The sequence below is a fragment of the Mytilus galloprovincialis genome, chromosome 8, assembly GCF_965363235.1.
Source record: "Mytilus galloprovincialis chromosome 8, xbMytGall1.hap1.1, whole genome shotgun sequence".
Taxonomy (NCBI): domain Eukaryota; kingdom Metazoa; phylum Mollusca; class Bivalvia; order Mytilida; family Mytilidae; genus Mytilus; species Mytilus galloprovincialis.
The window spans coordinates 63,888,465-63,910,746 of record NC_134845.1 but is presented as its reverse complement, the minus strand read 5'-3'; the positions used below and the strand labels follow the sequence as shown (position 1 = coordinate 63,910,746).

General features: G+C 31.1%; 2 protein-coding genes across 3 annotated transcripts in view; one reads left to right on the top strand and one right to left on the bottom strand.

Moving 5' to 3' along the window:
• LOC143042363 (protocadherin-9-like) overlaps window positions 1-22,282 on the bottom strand; it is a 71,407-nt gene that overhangs the window by 35,909 nt on the left and 13,216 nt on the right. Inside the window, exon 2 of one of the 2 annotated variants that reach the window (XM_076214640.1) lies at window positions 9,932-10,125. The gene's annotated coding sequence lies outside the window, so the exon portion shown is untranslated. Of the gene's footprint in view, window positions 1-7,348; window positions 7,554-9,931; window positions 10,126-22,282 lie in introns of those variants that run through there. The other variant, XM_076214639.1, reaches the window with a different exon arrangement.
• Window positions 11,962-15,617, top strand: LOC143043746 (uncharacterized). The gene is made up of 3 exons (XM_076215927.1): window positions 11,962-12,185; window positions 12,509-12,590; window positions 13,497-15,617. Exon 3 carries the CDS (start codon window positions 13,500-13,502, stop codon window positions 15,615-15,617), a length of 2,118 nt encoding a protein of 705 aa, XP_076072042.1. The 5' UTR covers window positions 11,962-12,185; window positions 12,509-12,590; window positions 13,497-13,499.

The following is a 22,282-nucleotide window of genomic DNA, read 5'->3' as shown; positions in this document are numbered from 1 at the left end:
TTAGGAATACTTGTATGTGTGTGCATGAGTGGATATGGGCTAATTTGCCTATAAGTGCTATTGCTAAAACATATAATGGGGATGAACACCAGGTACATGTATCTGGAATGTATTTCTCAACTTTACTAACCAGTGAATACTCTGAGGTTGTCTGTCACTAGAATAAACAACCAATAAGTTCAAAGACTACAGATGACAATTTCCACCAAAGATTTAACTGACCGCTGATTGACCAACTGACCACCACCACAAATTTGACTAACCACTGACTGACCAACTGATGAAATCATCTGTCATATACACACTTTTAAGCAGAAGCTATCAATTTACATAAAAACATTTTCAACAGAAACACTTTTATAATCATCAGCTTCATTATAAATCTTTAAAAAAACAAAAATTGAAAATACAAACTTCTTATTTAATACTAAGATTATTTTCTTAGAATTAAAACTCAGTCATGTCAACTTCCATAAGAGGACAGCCAATTTATAACTCATTACGAGTACCAGAGAGTGCAAAGCTTACTCGAGAGTGAATTTTAAATTCCTGTTGGAAAGCAATAAAGATTAAAACCTTATGATCAGTTGTATTGACTATACTTAACTAGATTGATTGTACTGTGAATATTTAACTATTATCCTGATTTTCTAGTCGTTTATTACAAATCAATACAGTATAACATATGTTAAACACAAGACATTAATACTCAAATCGCTGAATTACAAATTATCTGGGTGTTTTAGTTTCAAAGTCATTGTACTTTTTATTCTGTACCGTCATAATTCTTCAAAAGCTGCTGTTTCTACATCCTTGTTTTTTCTATATTGTGAGCACAGATGTTTTTATGGTGTTTTTTTTTCTTATCGGGTTGCTGTCTGATTGACGTAAACATGAAAAAGTTGATATTCTATACATCTAGATACAATACTGAATAGGAAATGTTATTGATATATTTTATACATCAGCTGTTCTAAGAAGTCCAGATATCTTTATTTGGATCATGATATCACATCAGGTCATGTGCAAGAACCTGTAACAAGGGCAAAATATGCCTCTATTCTATATCAGATTACTACTGGTAATCTTGAATTTCATAGAAATCTTAGTAAAAATCCAGATTAAAAAGTTCAAGCAGCAGATATATGGTGTCGATTTTAAATTTACAAGATTCCTGACTATCCACAAATGAATAATTCCCCAGTGTTCAACACTCACTCAATTAGAAGATTAACTTATTGTACAGAAAAGTGCAAAAGCACCAAATATCATTCAACAACCTCCATGCTGATTTTGCATGCTGTAAAAAAAACCAAGTCCTGCAGGATTCACTTTAAATGATCTTAATCGCTTCAAAAAGGGTTAATATTTTATCGATACATAATAAAACCAAATTTAAACTTTGATAGTATTATTTGTATGCACCATTTCCTGCAGTCAAAATTATTGATCTCATTTTTTGTATATTTTTCAAGTCAATCGCAAGTAAAGCATGCACACGTTTTAGTTACAACTCCAACTGTATAACCTTAGAAAAAATCTCTGAGAACTGAACAATTACTAGGTTTCTACATACTACAAACATGTACTTACTAATCTATATCTACAGTTGTACCTTAAATCATATTAAATGAGGTCATATTTTGATGTTTTATTTTAGTCTCCTATAATTTCTGACCCTTCATTGTTTATCGGCCAAGTGGACAGGTCATTTTGTGTTATCTCTTACAGATAAAGAAATGAACACTGGCTACTGTCTTAAAACAATAGGTCACCAAATAATCCATCGCTTTCATAAAATAAACACTCACGGGTGCAAGTTCTCTAATTATTGACAGTATTATAATGCTGGACTCGGTTGTAAAGTTTTGGAAACATATGGCAAACATTAGATTAAAGCAATCTTTTCAAAATTATACAACTTGATTTTTATGATGCTGAATATAATATGGGATATGATATCAACATCCAATGTATTATGAACCCTGATTTGTACGTACTGGATTATGACATGCAGAGCCACCTATTCAAAAAGCTAGTTTGTAAGTTAAGAGGTTGTAGGAAGATATTCAAACTCAGATTTGACCATGCTGTGTTTTGTTGCAAAACAGCATATATATCAACTTATAAGTCTTTGATTTTACCCAGCATATAAGAAGAAACTGATGTTTTAATATAAAGAACAAAAACTAGTGGTCAAATATTTTGAGACCATCTGACGACCATCTACTTGCTTGTTTGATAGGTTTATTGTCTCATTTAAGTTTATAGACAACAGCTGACAGACCACCACAAAACTGTTTGACCACTGACTGACCAACTGAACAAATCATCTGTCATACACATACTTTTAGCAAAAGCTATTAATTTACATAAAACAACATTTATAACTTCCATTATTTGTTTAGGAACGTTCCTTAAGCAACTTATTATGTTTATTTTTATAAAAGTTAGTTTATTCTATTGTTAGTTATCATAATAGTTGTTAAAACTTGAAAAAAAAACATTGATCAAAATTTAAAAACATAATTCAGAATAAACATTCATGGGATGTGGACCATGGATGCATTGTCTGAGCTGCTTCAGCTACATGTTTGTATTTGATATCCAGTAAAAGAGCAGTGTTGTGACCTTGAATCAATATTGGTACTTATAATAATCGATTCTTTATACAAAATTTTAAAGTTTTGTTTGAATCTTTTGTAAAATTATGAATAGTTGTATATTTTTCTCAGGTGCCGCTTCAGCATTTAATAAACATCAAACAATAAGTGAGAACTAAGGTCCTTTCTTAAAAGTTTGTACGGGAAACTAAATTTCAATACAAATTCAAAATAACATGCTAAATGGAAGAAATTCAATTCAACTTTTGAATACTAAACAAAGTTTTATAATTTTAAATTAAGAGGGCTAATAAAAACTTAAAAATCTTCTTAAAAAAATGCACTGTAGATCTAAAGCAAGCTACTTTTCAATTCCGAACATAAAAATTGTTACTTTCGTATTTTATATTTAATTAAATTTCATTAATAACAACCTGATTATTTCATATTCAATTGACATTAAAGAGAGTCTGATCAAAGCAATTATCTTTCAGCAACTACGGTGAAGGTAATATCATTTACCTACAAAAATATTCACTTTTTTTGTAATAAGATGCTGGGTAAAAAACCTGAACATCAAACGACTATCAAATAAAAATATAAAATATATTTCGCTTTTTTATATCCCATGATGAATGATTTTACATAAATTTTCAATATGAACCCATGACTAATTCAAAATAAAACAAATTGCTACCGTTTCATATCTTTTTTTATTTCTTAGTCAATAAATTTAACTTTCACTTCAAACAGAACATATTAAAAAATCAATTACACAAATAATAAACCATATTTTATATTTTCTTCATAGATTTTAATTACATGGGACTTTTGTCAAGAAATTTGTAACATTTCTTTATGCCAGCCTTTTACGACCATGTAATTGTACAAGTTGGTGATTGAAGGTTTCTTTATCTTATGTAAAATCACAAATGTACAAATCACAATAAAATTAACTATTATTATGTCATTTCTATGTCACATAAAAATGCCATTTCTGATTTTTATCCATATACCAGACTAAAATTTATTGAAAAGCCAGCATAGGAAGTCAAGAGCAATTACTTTTTAATTTTCAATGTTTGTTCAATCTGGAGCACTGAGCTCACTCTGGGTCAAATCACTTATGAAATTTTGACTTTGATTACCATAAAAAGCTTATCATGCTTATCAAGGTAAATAAAAGAAACGAAAATATCTGAGGATCATGGTATTACTATTTTTATAATAATAAAATGGTTTCATATGCATCAAATAATTGTCTCCCTTTACTTGTTCTACTGTCATTGAAATTTATATTGAAGTTGTTTCTTTGAAAAATAGAAACAATCTTCTTTTAAAAGGTTGACTTGTTAAAATGTCTCTTTATCTCTTGAAAATCCTTGTTTCTAAGACATACCGAGAGTCATGCAGTTAATGAGCCCAACTGATCATTGAATATTCAATTAGACATGAAGAATAAAAGGAAGACTTCCTTTTAAAGTTATCTCTGCATAAAAGAAACTAGCCTAATAAGGTCAAAAGGGATTGGTCCTGACTTGAACAAGTACAACTGAATCTGAAGATAGCAACTGGCATAAAGTGGAATGCATAGGGCTAGGTCCATTAACTCCTATAACAAGATGGCTACACCCATAGATCATACCTATTAGTTCCATCGGTCAATCAGGGGACAATACTCTGTATTTGACAATCACACCATTGTATTGTACTACGTTTAAAAGAAGACAGTTTCTATTTTTCAAGAAACTACTTATAGGTCAACTTTAATTTAAGGTTAATTAACATATTAAATAACAGTAGAGATAAAATCAAATTATGCAATTAAACTAATAAATGCAAAATTTTAATATCTTTTCTGGTCATGAAGCTATGATAAATTTTTTCGCTGGAGACTTCAGTTTGAAGCATTTTTAATGTTGCTCTGGTTGAAATCGTTTATTTCTAATTGAAGATTTTCTGATCTAGAAATCAGTCATTTATTCTATATGCATCATAATTATGTCTTGCTGTAATGAGTTCAGGTTACATCAAATAAAAAAAAATCGAAATGTTTTCCTGATAATTTTTTTGATCACGATGATACAATTATTTTTCAGTAACAAGACATTTTTCATCCCGTCTTGTAAGGTTGTAAGTTACGAACCTGAAGGAAAAAGTAACAATTAAATAAAATCTAAAAAAGAAGAATGAAATGAAATGGAAAAATGATTAGATATTAAATCTTTTTAATGCATGTAAAAATGTAATGATGTCTTGTGTCACATACTAGTATTAAAATAGTGATTTATAGCTTGTCTTTAGCTATCATCATGTCTTAATCATATTTGTTAAATTGTTTTAAATATGATATCAGTATCTTAAAAGTAAGGTAAAAGTTTAACTAAAAATGAGATCCACAAGGGAAATTCAAACCCATAAGTAGAAAAGAAATCGACAAGGTTACAAATGGCAAAATACATACAAAGGGGGTCTCATTGGGGGTTCCGATCCCGGATCCTGCTTACTGTTTTGTCAGATTCCTGTATCCCGCTTACACTATGTATGTAAGCAATTCTAGTTTTTTTGGTCATTTCCCGGGTCCCACTGGACCTCATTTCCCGTTTTCACGACACAATAATTAACTTTCTCGTGTCACGCTTACAAAAAATTGGCAATCACGCGTCACGCTTAGACCCCAATGAGACCCACTACAAATGACAATACAAAACACAGAACATTTAATACTGTTTTAGCAACATGCACCAGGTAGAGGTCGATAAAAGACTAGGATGTATTTGGGCCTTGATGGCTTTTTATAACCAATTCAGTAAAGTAAGCTATAGAGAAACCTTATAATGAAGGCTATAAGAAGATTTATATGATTGCCTGGACCATAAGACTTGGATAAGCCTTCAGAAAGACTGCATTTCTGATTTCATAAAATGTAAACTTTAATTTTTGATATCATGACAATAGTGAAATATTTGATTTTATTCAAATAGCATGTCTTTCAACTTTATTCTGAACAATTCAAAGCACTTTTTAGAAAACGAAGTATGAGAGAAAAGACAGGTGATAATCTTGTGATACGATATACTCCCTTTTATTTCTGAAAAATATTTATTTCTCTTTTATGAAATTAAACAAGTAAACAGCTTGTGATAAAGAATTGATTGTGTGTCATATTTTATGTCTGTTTAACCATATTTAAACAATTCATATGCCTTATTTAAAGTTTTAGATATTAACTGTGTCAAAATATTGGTGTGTGTTTGCAATGTATACAGAAATGTGAAATTGTAACCAGAAAAAGTAACAAATGGTTTACAAATTGGGTTTAAATTGGGTCTATAAATTTAAATTTAAGCCGAATAAATTTAATTTTATTTCGTGGTGGCATGCAATGTACTGATGATGTATCTATTCCATACGACCATTTTGCATGGGAAATAATCATTACTATTATGATATGTCACTGTTTCTTTCTATTCTGAAATTTGTACCTTTTCAAACCATTTACCCATTTCTTTATTTGAGAAATGAATATTTAAACAATGCTGCAGATATGGTCCATTTCAATGAGGGAACTCCTTTTAAAGATATTATTAGTTTACCAAAGGGTTAATTTTTAATGCATAATGGGTCTTACTATTCTGGTTTCTTTCTTTTTATCTGGTTCCTTTCCTTGCAATATTGCAGAGGAGGGCATCATAAAAGATACTGTTTTCAAACTTTGTCACAATTTATTTGATTCAATTATGACCAAATAGCAACCAACAAAACTGAAGTAAAAATATGAAGTGTATTATTCATTTTTTTTTATTTCTACTGGCTTTAGCTCTGCAACATGGACTTTTGTTCACAATAATTTTACATTTGTTCTCTTTATATGTTCATTATTTGATTCTACATAGATACAGCAAATTTTGGACTTTCAGTAGTTAAAATAACTACCAACATAAACAGACATAGAATATTAGCAATTTGAACCTACAAAGTATTTGGGACTTTTCGAGGAGTACCCTGATCTACAAGGACATTGTGGTTCACTCATAATACAAAACCATGGTTCACTCATAATACAAAACCATATGTTTTTTATACTAACTGAAATGAATATTCCATTAGGCTAAGTTACGTCTAAAACCACAATGATTTTTATCATGAAAAACAAAACAATTGACAATTTTTAAAATTTAACCTCTATATAAAACATTAAAAAATAAAGAAAATACTTCCCGAGTATATAAAAATTCTTTATATATATTATTGATATATAAATGTAAACATGTGAAGCTTGACTTGCCAACAAATTGCTGATTTCAACTTCAGTTCTGCACACAACTGTACGGTGAACTTGCATAAAAGATTTAATCTATTTATTTTAATGACAGAAGGATATTTTGTACACAAAAACACAGATAAAATATAATCATGTGAAATTTTTTTTTTCAAAAGTTGTAAGCAAATAATGTTTTTTTTATGATAAATATAATTCAGTGAATCACTTTTCGTACACTATAAATATTGCTCATTAATAGACAAAACTAAATTCACAACAAACTCTGTTTTTTGAAGAAAGAAATCTTTTATATTTTAAAAGTGTTATTTCCGAATGGGGGAAAAAATATATGTAGGCAGAATTTTTATTAAAGAATTTTTCATCTTTTAATTGCCAATTTGATTATCAGCCTTTCTATACATGCTTTTTTCACATGACTTATGTACTAATTCACTTTCACAAAATAAATTCATAAACTTACCCAAATCAAGCTAATCACAAATTTAAATCCACATCAAAATTGAAGAAACACAATAATAGTACTAACAATCTAATAACTGTCCTTTCACTATATATGATAAGCTTTTCCAAAAATCCAATTCACACGTTAATAAAGTCCAGGTATTTAAATCTACCCCTTAATACTATCAGGAGATATAAGTAACAATACTTGCATTAAAAATATGAAACGTACATGCACAAATCAACACAAATCTCTATAAAGTCATAAGCTATCTGTAGAAAATTGACAACTATTGTGAGATGGACAAGGCTAAGCTCCACCCCCTTTTTACAATCACTATCCTCAGGCGGGATACAGGTATGAAAATACAATGGTTTCTTATCAAATAGGTACATTGTTGTATGTTTGTAACCTTGTTTGGCAGAAATGGAGTGACAAAAGTTAATTAATCACAATTTTAGGGAGAAAGTGACGATTTCTTCACTTTACATGTTGTCAATCTGTGGTTTTACAGGTGTAAATATCAATTAAATACCTGCAACAATTTGTAACAGAAAACATAAATGGAGATTTGTTATTTGACATTTCAGGGGAAATCAACTTTATTAATCTTATATTGTTAGACCCATTCACGAGACAAATTTAACATTTAGCCAGATTTAATGAATGTGAAAGTGCTTTTAAGGTATACTTCATTTTTCATAATTAGGTGGGGATATAAAAACCATAAAGCAATCATTTCAATTCAGTTTTAAGACAATTGAAATATTTAAAAACCTGCAGTTAATTTTTCAACATTTAGGTGGAGATATAAAAACCCTAAAGCAATCATTTCAAATACAGTTTTAAGACAATTGAAATATTATAAAACCAGTGAATGGAGACATGAGTTAATTAAGTCATAATTTAAAACATGGATCAATGAGAAAATGTGTCACTTAACTAACTGTGAAGTGCTTTCCAACCAAGGTTTTCATTAAATTTATGATAGCCTCCTTCAAAGTTACTTGGCAAATATCAAAAATGTTTTCAGTGCAGATAATGTTATTACCTTTTGAGTAGGTCTGACTGACTAAGCATATTTTTAATTATATTCATCTTAATAAATTTGGTGTAGTCTAATTTGATTCTGAATACACATGTAAAACTTGTCACTGAACATTATATTGGCAACAAACACAGCTTCTAAAGAAAAAAAATGTCAAATAAAAGGTATATATCATGATTTCAATGGCTTTTCAAAGTAACCTTGCTTTAAGAATCAATCCTATTTCATGGCAACCTAGGTTTTGAATATTTTTTTTTTTTCCTTTTTCTTTCTGGTTGGGGAGGGAAAAGTGGGTTGTGAAAATCAACATAAATTTCTGATATATGTATTTCTGTAGCTTCAAAAAGAACAGTTACAATAAATAAATTCCTTATTATAACTGATCTTCATAACCATTCTGTAGAACATCTAACAAAAGTAAGACAATCTATTTTGATAATAAATTAAAAACCATGAAATGAATTCATAACAATTTTTTTGGGTGATTTTTTGGTAACAGACTTTTTTTTGATATAACATAGCCTTTTATTCAAATCATTACAAAGTATCAGGAAAATCTGATATCATAAAGTCACACACTTGATCTGCAATGTTTAATGAGGGGGGCAGGACCTTTTCGGGACGTCAGGATCAGATGTTTTTAAGCTTGGGATTTCGTGATTGATCCTATCTGGATTGGGAATTCTTTTTTTCGAATTTCGGTATGTCTGGATGTAAATTTCTTTAAATTCAGGACCTTGGGATTCTATGTTTTTAAGCCCAGGATTTCGAGATCAGGTACCCCTCCAACCCACATATTCAATATTCTGACAATCAAATTTCATTTTTTGTTTGGTTGTTAATTGTACATGAAATTGCCCATACCCCTGATACTTTAATAATATTAACAAATGTTTGATGTTCTCAATTTTTGTTTGTCATATTCATCTGTGTAAGAGACATCATTCAACAGTAACTATAATATTTATATCAAACCGAATTTTGCCATTTCAAAAAATAAAGAATTATCTAGGAGACAATTTCCATTCATAACACTAAACCACTGGTTAACAAACCAACCATATTAACTTATACCATTAATACCTTTTATAAGAAAATGGTAACAATTAATAAAATTGAGAATGGAAATGGGGAATGTGCCAAAGAGACAACAACCCGACCATAGAAAAAAACAACAGCAGAAGGTCACCAACAGGTCTTCAAAGTGGCGAGAAATTCCCGCACCCGGAGTCGTCCTTCAACTGGCCCCTAAACAAATATATACTAGTTCAGTGATAATGAACGCAATACTAATTTCCAAATTGTACATCTTTATGCTCAATATCCAGCTTTCTTGCCCCCCTTTTTTTTAACTTCAAAGTTTTTTTATTCCCCTCTTGGTAGCTTCTCCTTTTCTTTTTACATATACTAAAAGCAGATATTGCTTCAAGCCATCAAAAATCAACTTTTTTTCAATTACCAAGATAGTCCCCAACAATCAAATTCAATTTACTTTGTACATCAATGGCATTAAAAAATACTCAAAAAATTAATTGCCCAGAAGATATTTTTACCTGCTAAAGTATGTCAGATTTTAGTGACCATGTTGATTCCGGAGATTGTGCTTTCAATTTCTATTTATCTTCTTTCAAATTCATATAAGGGCTTCACAAATCTGAATTTCTAAGTCTTCAGTAAAACATTACGTTTGTTTATGAACTGTTCACATCAAACCAATACTTTCGCCCATAATATTAATATCGTCTTTCTACAAAGAGAGAATAAATAATCCTAAAACTTTAATAAGATCAAGATCTGTTATTAGAATCTTTTTCATAAGCTGATTGCAGATAGGCCATGATAATTTATAATTATCGAATACTCATTGGCAATGGCTAATATTGGCATTTCCTAATTTAAATTATAAAATCTTACAATTTATGGTTCTTAACTGTGTTACAGGTTATTTACCTAAACAGACTTCATTTAAAGTCTGTGCGTTATTAAGTTTTGTGAGGCTCATTGCCTGGCACAGTATGCTCTAGGTTGTTCAACAAGCTTCATGTGCTTAGAGCAATACCATTTTCCTCCTTACCGCTGTTTTCTTTATTTTTGCAATTAAGTGTATATTTGACTTTCCACATGTGAAGTTTATCAGTTATAGTCCAGTCAATCTAGCATAAAGGAGTAGGGGCAATAAGGGCCAAAATCGGCCCCAATTTTCACAAAAAAACAAAGTTCCTTTACAGTTATATATTACCAACTGAAATAATCATTATAAAGTGTGTTTTCAAAAAACATGTTATTTTCGGCAAAAATCGCGTTCCGTGACGTCACAATAGAACCTCGAAAACGCCATGATTTGTAATTATTGCTTAAAAAACAAAGATTTTCAGTACGTTTTACGATAATTCGTACCCTCCACAGGCATGTGCCAAAATTTCCTTTAAACGATAAACGGAACTATAAACAAACAAGATAGTAGCAAAATATTTTTTTGGCACATGCCTGCGGAGGGTATGAATTTTTTGTCAAAAGCGGAATCGTTTCTTCAAGGGAGGCATTGAACACCTGACGTTAAACCCGTTTCAGATTACCAGTTTACTCGCAAATACAACTCGACTTCCACGTGATGCAAATTAATATTATTTATTTCAATGTTGATTGTTTTAACACTTCTTTTAGTCTCCTTAGTCTTTTTCGTGGATTATTGTTGACATGACTGTGGATCGAATAGAGTTGTCAAACGATGTCCGGTGAAAAATAAAAAATAAAAAAAATGAAATAAAAAAAATCATTAAAAAACTTAATTCTACAGTAACTTATTTGATTTGTGACATGTTAAATATTTAGATTGTCTGATCACTCTATATATAAACATGATCATAGAAAAGAAGTTGCGGAAATTGAAAAAGCCGGTTTAGAGTATAGAAGACATCTTTTAGGACAACCCGGTACAAAAGGAAAGCGTCTATAGTTACCAGCAGTAATTTAGACCCGATCTATTTCGCTTAACTTTTGAGAATAGCTGTGCAAAGGATTATCAATTTCGGTTGCAATTCAAAAGGGTATGTTGATTAATTTACTTATCGATTTATCTAAACAGAAATATGCGGGGTCCGTACAGTATATTAGAATACATTATGTCATATCTTCTCACGGTACATGAAACTGAAAGTATTTTCACGATTTTAACTTGAAAAACTTAATACTTGCATGAATCCGTAAGAAAATCAAAATATACCATAAATAAATCGGAATGTTCACAAGAAATGTGCTTTCACGGCAATACTTTTTAACAGTTCGTAATATAAATATTGCGTGGGTGATGAAAATGAAAAGAAATCATTTACGGAGTTTGAAAACTACTTGTTCTAGTAATTTTTGAGAGTCACTTTTCTATAACATTATACTATGAATACAAACATTAAAATAAACAATGAAAAGATCACAATTTATCCTACAATTTGAAATGTTAGGTGTCGTATGCTAAAGACACCTTTCTAACGTACTGTTGAATTTAAGTACCTGTTATTTACCAGATTACAGACAATTGCAGCGATGGCCGTGAGGATAAGGTCGTTAGTTTAATAAAGCGGGGATGCTGAGATCGAAGCTCGATTTTTTTTTTTTTTTTTTTTTTTTGGGGCATAAATGCTTTTTTATATTGTCATAACGTTTTAAAGAGTGATTTTGAATGATGAACTGTTTTTTTTTATAGATATTTACTGAAGATCAGTATACATGTTGTTTTGAATAGACATTATACTTCACCTGTATGTACTACGTAGCAGTTGTCACTTACATACTTAATGGTGCCATAATGAGGTAAAGTTCCTTATTTTTAACTGATTCATTTTCTCAAAGCATTTTGTGCTCGAATAAAGAGTTTAATTAACCTATGTTTTAATGATGATTAATTGATACATTTATATTATCAGGCACAGAATCAAAAATACTAATTTTGACAGTTTATAATGTGCGGCTATAGAAGTAATAATCTTTTATTTTTAAATTGAAAGAATGGTTATTTATATTTTCATGGTAATTTTGATAAACATTCTAACCATAAAATGTTCCCTTAATAACCTATCATATTCAGTTCAAAATAAATATACATTATTTTGATAATCTTGAATTTTTTTCAACAGATTTTGAGCTGGTTTAAACAATGCAAACGTGTAATGGGTGACATGGATACGTCGGTTCCTGATAGGAACTCATGATCTTAAGGTGAGTATAGGATTAAGACTGCGTGTTTTAACTTCTAGTAATTATGGTAAACGTATTTTGATGAGAGCATGCATTATTTACATTTCGAAAAGACTTAAGAGTTTTTAATATTGAGTAGAATTATTTTGTTGAATATTATATGTTTCCCTCTGTTTAGATATAGAAAGATGTGATGTGAGTGCCAATGAGACAACTCTCCATCCAAATAACAATTTAAAAAGGTAAACCATTATAGGTCAATGTACGGCTTTTTGTTTGTGTTTTGTTATATGGGTGGGGGTTGCTGTCCTATAAATGTTTATTTGTTATGTCTTTGAATCCATGTTTTATGCTGTATATCTAACATGTGAAGAGTGAAGAGTATTTATTTATTATTATTAACTATCCGTGATTTTGATACTGACATGAACTTTTGTCAGTAGGTTCCGTTTACAGCTAATTTCCTAATACATGTAGAGCAAGACTTCGGTAAGCTTGTTTGTTTTCTTTGTATATTGTATAAAATTGTAATTGGGATAGCCTCCAATCAAATGTAAATATAATATATACATGTTTAACTATGCCGGAGTATATATTGTTTGAAGATGCCAATTGTTATTACAAAGCTTGATCAAATGTTTGTAGCCATCCAAAGTATTATTCTACAAGCATTAGGAAATCAGCTGTAAACGTAAAACGATAATTAAGTATGGGCAATCAGGGTTTTCAAAACTGATATTTCGTGAAGGAATTGACATGTAAATTAACAAAAAAAAAGAAAACACACATGGTGCGCAGACAAATAAACACACCAAAAAACGTACGCACTTTGATATTCTCAATTTTAAATCACACTTTGGATATTCTTTATTTTATTCTGATTTACCTCGTGCTAAGTGTTTAACAATTTCTATTTCTAATTTTCAGAGAATGTCAACCCCAAGAAACTATACTTGCATTTTGTGTTCAAAAAGACCAAAAACCAGAGACAGGCGGAAACTTATTGGACCCAACAATAAATCACTACGTAAATGTTTACAACAGAAGTTTTTCATTGAACATGACAAAATTAATCACGCTAACAGTGTAATATGTAATAAATGCAGAATACGATGCTCTCGAGAAATTGACACAAATGTAAGATGCCCAATACAAACTACAATATCTGAATCAATTAATGATGACACGGAGTACGTCCCTCCAGCAAAGTATGCCAGATGCCATCCATGTAAATCTCCACCAAGTATCGCACTGCCTATACCATCAGCTGGAGGTGGCCACTCGCAGTGTGTTGTGTGTAAACGCCGAGGCCCAAAGCTAGTAGTTGTCCCAACAAACGCTAGATTTAATATCTTTTTAGATAAACTCATTATACTCACAGTTGGTGCCAGATGTTGTCCAGGACACTTGTGCAATGAAATATTTTTACCTGATGCACTTGACAGAATTTCGCATTCGCAGTCCTCGTCCATTTTTAACCGTACTGATTTAATGGACCTTATTACGCAAATCCGAGATATGGCCTTGAGAGGAAGCAAGCGGCGAATTGACTTTGACACAGAAAATGCCCTTACAAGCTCAGACATTTTAAATCTTACTGGCCTTTCTAAGGAAAACTTTAATGACCTATGTTCAATTGTCCAAAAGGGTAATTTACGGAATTCTCGGACTCGTAGTGTCCGGACTTGTATCGGAATATTTCTAACCAAATTGAAGTCCGGTTTATCAAATAAACTTCTATCAACACTTTTTAATCTTGGTAAAGATTCTGTAAGACGTGCTATTGCATCAGCTAGAAAATACTTGTCTGAAAATTTTGTTCCATCTAATCTTGGATTTAATCATATAAGTAGGGAAGAGGTTATAACATCGCATACTCGACCTCTAGCGCAATCACTGTTCGGAAAAGGAATGTATCCAGCAATTATAGTAGCAGATGGTACTTATATCTATATCCAGAAAAGTTCACAATTCAAGTTCCAACGTAAATGTTATAGCATGCACAAACATCGACCACTGGTTAAACCAATGGTCTTTGTAATAACTTCTGGTTACATTATAAGTGTAATTGGACCTTACTATAGCGACGGAAAAAACAACGATGCACAAATAATGAAGCACATCATCCAACATGACATTGAAGAATTTAAGAAATGGGTGGCTGAGGATGATATTATGATTGTTGACCGTGGTTTTAGAGATGCACTTGACTTACTGCAAGAAATGGGTATTCAAACAAAAATGCCAGCTTTTAATAAAAAAGGGGAGTCTCAACTTCCAGTTGAAGACAGCAACGTAACAAGACTTGTTACGAAAATCCGTTGGGTGGTAGAGTCCGTTAATGGCCGCATTAAATCGTGGAAATATCTAGATAGAGTTCTACCAAATAGCCAAATTCCATTTGTGTCTGATTATGTCAACATTGCCTGTGCAATCATGAACAAATATTGGCCAGAACTAAATACAGGGGACTCAGAGCAAGATGAACAATTGGCGTCTAAAATGCTTTATCTTTCAAAGCAAAAAAACTTACTTCATGAGAAAATAATAGAGGAAGGCCTTGACAAACGTTCTTGTAAATGGCAAAAGATTGATGCTTCATCCGCCCCTTCTTTTCCCCGATTATCAGAAGAAGATATAAAAAATATTACTGTTGGAGTCTACCAACTTAAACTTGCTCCAAGTTATACCAGAGAACACTTAGATGACGATGGTAATTATGAAGTTTTTACATGTGACCATGAAGAGAATCTTTTGTGTGCTAAAATACAGTCAAGACATATATCATCAAAATGCTATCGTGTATGGGTTAAATATGATGACATTAGTGTCGTGGGTTGGTATTGCCAATGCAAAGCCGGAAGTCGTGTTGTAGGAACCTGGTCTCATGTTACAGCCTTAATTTGGTATCTTGGTATTGGAAAGTACACGGATAATATTTTTGAAAACTGTCGAGATTGGAGCAAATATCTTCTGGACGCTCGTAACCTGCCAGATCCAGTTACTGTTGACGAAAGTGACAACGAGGAAGCAAATGATGAAGAGTGAATGACATGAAAATTCATAATTTTTGATTTGGAAGAAATGACAAAAATTTCATTCCTTTTTTAATCATATACTTTACAATGTATGATATTTTCACACATTGATATGCCTAGAAATGTTGAACTAACTGCATCCTCCGAATTGAAATAATAGTTGTTAGTTTTCTCGATTCCTTTTGATGTAAAATTGTACTTATACAAAGTTAGATCTGTTATCAGGAAATGTGTCTTGTGTAAAAGTGTACTCTCTGGTTTTATGTATAGGTGTATATGAAAAAAAACAATCCATGTTCTTCAAACCTTACAGAAAGGCAGTTCAATTAATGCACAGGTTGAAATGACTGAATTCTTATATACATGTATTTTAATCACCTAATCCGTTCGTATGACCGTCCGTTTGTCAAAAATATATTTTCTTCACATTTCTTTTCTCTCAGAAACTAATATTCATGTCACAATGTCTTCATCTTTTGTCATGCAGCACCAAATGTATCAAGTTGTAGTTTGTGCGTTTTTTCGAATCTCTCAGACAATAACTTCATGTTTTCTGATATGTTGAGTTACTAGTTCAACATAGTTCTTCATATACATGTTTTTCATATATGACTACATGTATTTGCAATTAATTGTAAGATTTAATAAATAAGTACATAACTGATTAAAACTTATTTTCATGATAAAGCATAATGACAATGTATGTTCTTTATAGCTTGTGACTTTGATATTAAGAGTATATCCATTCCTTACTCACGGAAAATTGCGGACTGCAGAAAATAAAGAATAATGGTCACATAATGCAGAATTAATAAACATTTTACTAGATTCTTTGAAACAAATACTAAATGCATATACCTATTGTTAATTCTATTTTCAGTGTAGATGTCCACATTCAATAGGATTCTATGAAAGTTTTAAGAGAGAGTTGAGATAGATAACGACCCAATTACAAATCAATTGATTAAAAAACAGATTAAATTTTTTTTTCGAACAGGTATATTTTGTTCCAGGTAGATCTGATTCTTTTTCTGATCAGACTTTCTGGGCATCTTAGAAAAATAATCTTGGTTTAAGAGTATTTTAGAAAGAATCATTAAAAAACAATGTCAATATCTAAAACTTTAAATTAAAAAAATTCTCCTTTTCAAAAATTAAGTGTCTTCAAGTGTATCAAGTGTAAAATATTTAGAGAGAATAATCATTTTAAAATGATTATACAGAATTTTATAGGACAATTCGTGTTTTTTTTCAAATGAAAATAGGACCTATTACTGACATTTTGATTTGAGTCAAAAAGTTTCTGAAATATTCCTGAAAAAAAATTTTCTCCATTAATTTTAAACAAATATTTCATATAATTTTTCCTCAACAAGGAATTCCAATGTTTTCGAAAAAAAAAAAATAAGGCCTATGTGGACAGTTGTCTCATTTGCAATCATACCATATCTTCTTATGTATATCTACGACCAAGATTTTATCATCTTTATATTGGAAATCGAAAACTTTTTTTTTTCTTAAAAGAAGTTTAAGAAAATTATATTGTCCAACAAATGAACATCCAAGCTAGCTGAAAGCGCTTATCTCGGATTTCACTATTTTTAGGTATGTTTCTGTTGCCATAGCAACGGTAACTATGGTATTATAATAATAATGAATTGTAAACAAATTTTATGAAATAGCATTTGTACAATGTATGAGTTGAAAAATAACATTTCCCTTATCAACTGAATGTTAAAACCGGATATGCTACATTGAAATTTCAAAACGGCTACAAATAAAAATATTCCATTGAAAAAGACGATTTTTTAATTTATTTGTCATCAGTTTTAAAAGTTTCTTACGCAAAAACGGCTTGAGATATGAACAAAATCTTTTCTGTTCTAAAAAGTGGCTTGTTCAGGCATGATTTTCAGAAAAAATGAATTTGTTCTAGGCTGGGGCCGATTTTGGCCCTTATTGCCCCTACTCCTTTGACCCTAACCCGAAAGTAATTGCAAGAGAAGATTTTTAAGTTTTAATCTTTAGCATTATACCCCTAATATACACAGAAAAATGTCCCATAAAATCGAACTTGAGGAAGACTAAAAAAATCACCATTAAAAATTCCTATGGCATCATTTAGTCTGGGAGTTGCAGATAAATGTCTCTTTGGCAATCCAACCACATTTTCTTATTTGTATATCAATTTGAAAACGAAACTACATTTTTGTACAACAAAACCTCAAAAGAAGGAAATTATCATTTAACTCTATGTTGTTTTTTTTCAGCTTTTAAACCAACCTTTTTTCTAAATTTGATTACAATTGTATTTACAGATATTATTCTTATCATTGTGCAAACTACAACAGTTTTATTTTGAAGAAGTATACAATATTTGTTGGTCGGCACTGTGCAGTTTTTTTTTTCTATACTTTTAGGGCTTCCAAGTCTATATACATAGATAAAGGTGAGGTTTTTGCTCATGTCATGCAAGTAAAACAGGTAAAACCCCACAGAATTTGTCTGTATCAAAGCAGGCAATTTGAACCATTTGTTGTTTGGTTGTGGTCTGCCTAAATGTTCACTTTGAATGCTTGTTCTGTGTTGAAGCATGATTTAGTGTTGCAGATTGCAGGTGTGGGTCTGTCCAATAACTTTAACAAGAGGCTGTCACAACAACAGCAAACCGGATTTATTAACATTTATTTGTGTCCTGGCAATATCACAAGAACCATAACTGATGAACGGTGAAAGTGAAAATCGTCAATATCAAATTTGACCTGCATTTTGTCATCAGTATCAACATATTAAAAGGAGTAGGGTCCGGTAAGGACTCATTTTGGCCTCAAATTTCAGTTTCATCTGACGAAAGATTTTGACCACTTTTTAAACACTTAAGTGTCTATTCCACTTGATTCAATTAGTTTATGTGAAAGATTTTAACTGATTAAGTCATTAAAAACGATCCGATTGAAGCTCAAATATGAAAAATCTCTCAAATATGCCAAAAAACGTCACTTTTCAGATGGTTTTTGTCAAAAATGAAAGTGGCCGCATCCGTGTTCATCCACAACCTTTATATATGTTATGTATTATCATAAAATACAACTTACATTGCAATATTAAGAATGAACACGAATGCGGCCACTTTCGTTTTACACGGAAACCGTCTAAAATTTAACTAAAATGATAGAATTTTGAAGATTTCAGTAATTTAGCATGACTTAATGGTGCTACAACCCGATATATGTGCATTGTATTGTCAAAAACAGCCCATATTTATGTAGCAAAAGCATTCAACTGTCCAATAAATAACTAAAAGTTTACATTTTAACAATTTTGTAAAACTGTTATATTTTGGGGCCAAAAAAGGGCCTTACCGGACCTTACTCCTTTGAAAGAGTTAGGTTGAATGGTTCATGAGTAAATGCAACAACATCAATGGAAACTTCATTTTTTTATCTTTCAAGAACCATAACTCCTGAACGGTAAAAGTTTAAGGTAGATCATAAGTAAATGTTTTATGAGACAGAATTTTCTTTTATTTTGCTTAAATGAAGATTTTAGTTTGCTTTTTTAAAAAATATAATAAAAAGTGTGGGTCACCGTGCTATTTTTCAAGCTTTGAGTCGTTAAAAATTGCCTAAATTTGGTTAGTTTGTTCACGAAAAAGCACATAAGAGTGCATAAAAAAATTCTATGAGATAGAATTTTGAAATAAATTGTGAGAAGAAAGGTTTCATAATAAGTTTTAAGAAAATAAAAAGAAAAGATGGTGTCACCGAACTTGTTTTCTTGCTACAGGTAAAAATTAAAAATTTCCCTACTAGCCCAGTATGAATTTTGTACTTAAAGAGTTATCTCCCTTTAAATGGCTCATTTGAAAAAAATAGTTTTAAAAACCAAAAAATTTGATTTTTGTTAAAATATTTTGAATGATATAATAAATTAACAAGTTTTCCATATATTAATAAACAGTCTAACCATTAAATTGCAAATCTGTTTCCAAATTTGCTGATTTGGCCAAATAACTAGACCGATTTTTTACTGTGATTGTACAATCCAAGTTGGCGGTATACCATAAATCTACCTTAAATCGACATTATTTAACTTGACCTCCATTTTGTCATCAGTAACAACATATTAAAATTTGAAAAGCTTTGGTTGAACAGTTCATGAGTAAATGCACGGACATGACTGGAAACGCCAATTTTCGATCTTTCAAGAACCATAACTCCTGAACGGTAAAAGTCAAAATCGTCATTCTTGAACTTGACCTCCATTTTGTCATTAGTAACAACATATTAAAATTTGGGAAGCTTTGATTGAACAGTTCATGCGTAAATGCACGGACACGACTGAAAACACCATTTTTATACGCCCGTCAAATTTTGACGGGACGTATTATGGTATACAAATGTCCGGTGTCCGTCCGTCCGTCCGTCTGTCCGTCTGTCCGTCCGTCTGTCCGTCTGTCCGGCGTAAACATGTCGCACCGTAACTTGAGAACGACTTATCCAAATTACATGAAACTTAATATAGTTGTTTCTTATGATGGTCAAATGATCTGTATACTTTTTGGTGAAAATATGATTAAAACTTTTTGAGTTACGGCACATTGTAACTTAAACAGGGGTGTGTTTTTTTCACATGTCGCACTGTATCTCAAAAACAATTCTTGATTATGGCTTAAAACTTTAAACACTTCTTAGTTATATTAATCTTAATATCTGTATACTTTTTGGTGATGATTCAAAATTTCATATTTGAGTTATTGAGTATTTTGTAAAAAAGGGGGAGGGGTTTTTTACATGTCGCGCCATATCTGAAAAACGATTTATGATTATTGCTTAAAACTTTACACATGTCGTTGTTATATTAATCTTAATATCTGTATAATTTTGCTTAAAACTTTACACATGTCGTTGTTATATTAATCTTAATATCTGTATACTTTTTGGTGATGATTCAAAATTTCATTTTTGAGTTATTGAGTATTTTGTAAAAAAGGGGGAGGTTTTAAGTTATTGAACTTTTATTGACCTTACAAGTTTACACGCTTATGTTTTGCTGAGTTTTCGCTTATGTTTTGCTGAGTTTTCAACATCCCACTAGCCACTCCATTAAATATAGGGGGATTTCAGTCAGCATTTCAGATGTGCTAGAATGGAGTATATTGCAGCTTGGAAAAAAAGGTAAATATTGATTAAAATCCTTTAGTAAAATCTTTGCACAGCTTTCATATGGCAACATTCAAATCAAATGTTTTTTTCACTATTATTTTTTTTTTTTTTAAATAGCAGTGTCAAAACTGTAAAAATTCAGCAAACATTCCTTCGTTAAAGACAAAACATTTGGTTTGAAAAAGGGTTTCATTACATCTGATGTTTGGCTAATGCTGCTAAATTATGTCACTTTTACACATACAGATCAATTTCATTGGGTATCAATTATAGTTCTGATTAACAAACAAAAATTGCCTGTAATGTAACCCTTTCCATGGTCCGCTCCCTCATAGTGTTGCCGGACCTTCCACACTTAATCATTAGTATGCTTCATCACAAATAAAACATAGTTTATGCATGTTTTGTAGCTTTAACTCTTGCCAATGTATCATTTAAATGTTGTAACATACATCATGCTTTTCTATAAATTGCATGCCTATCTTTAAATATATTCGCATACTAGTACAATTAAGTTTAAGTTTGGAATGACAAAAGGACCATGGGTTTGCCCAGTGGCATGGACAGTAGCTGCAGTGGCTGGGATATTTGTTAATACAATCTAGTTTGGAATGTGACCATGGCTTTGCCTGGTGGCATTGACATCAGCTGCAGTGGCTGGGATATTCATTATTAGGGTCTTGTGAGAACAGCAACCTCCTACAGTAATCACTCTCATTGTGTCTGTGCGTCAGCATTTTCAATGATATACCATTACTCAAATACATGTATTCTTGGATCAATTTTCAATTTTGAAATATTTTCATACCCTACCAATTACAGTATTATGTGATTTCACTAAAAAAAAATTGCCGTTGATCTGTCCTCTCATGGCAGGTTCCAGATGATAACTTACAGAAAGTATCAATGGCTTAATCCAAAATATATTTTTTGAGTTATGCCATTTTTTTCATTTTATTGTCATCCACCCCTTTCCCATAGGTAAGTGGCATCGGTAAGTGGCAGGGTATAACTTGATGTTCCATACTTGTTTTTATATTTAGGTAAAAATGGACAAGATTAACAAAATTGCTGATGATATAATTGCTGTATCATATCAAATAAATGGATGCTTTGGAAAGGTGTCAAGATCAAATGATGAACATGGGAGGTTTATGAACTCATCAACAGACAAGATTAGAAAGCTAGGGAATGAAGTTAGAAAAGAAGCCATGAACCTGAATAACGAACTTTCAAACTTAAAGAAGACAATGGCAGAAAATGAAAAAAAATTTAGAACTGAACTCTGCAGTTTGAAGAAAGAAAAATTTGACATGAAGAGAAAATGTGAAAGATATGAAAGAGAGCAACAATTTGAACTGGAAATGTCACTCTTGGATGACTCAATAGAAGAAAAGAATATTAAACTTGAAGAGTGTTCTTTTACAAGTACACCAATGAAGAAAAATGATGAAGCCTCTACGAGTGCAATCACAAAGAATGATGATCAAGCCTCTACAAGTGCCATCAC

What these genes read in the sequence shown, in the direction of transcription:
- LOC143043746 (XM_076215927.1), top strand. Translation starts at nt 13,500, where the DNA reads ATGTCAACCCCAAGAAACTATACTTGCATTTTGTGTTCAAAAAGACCA.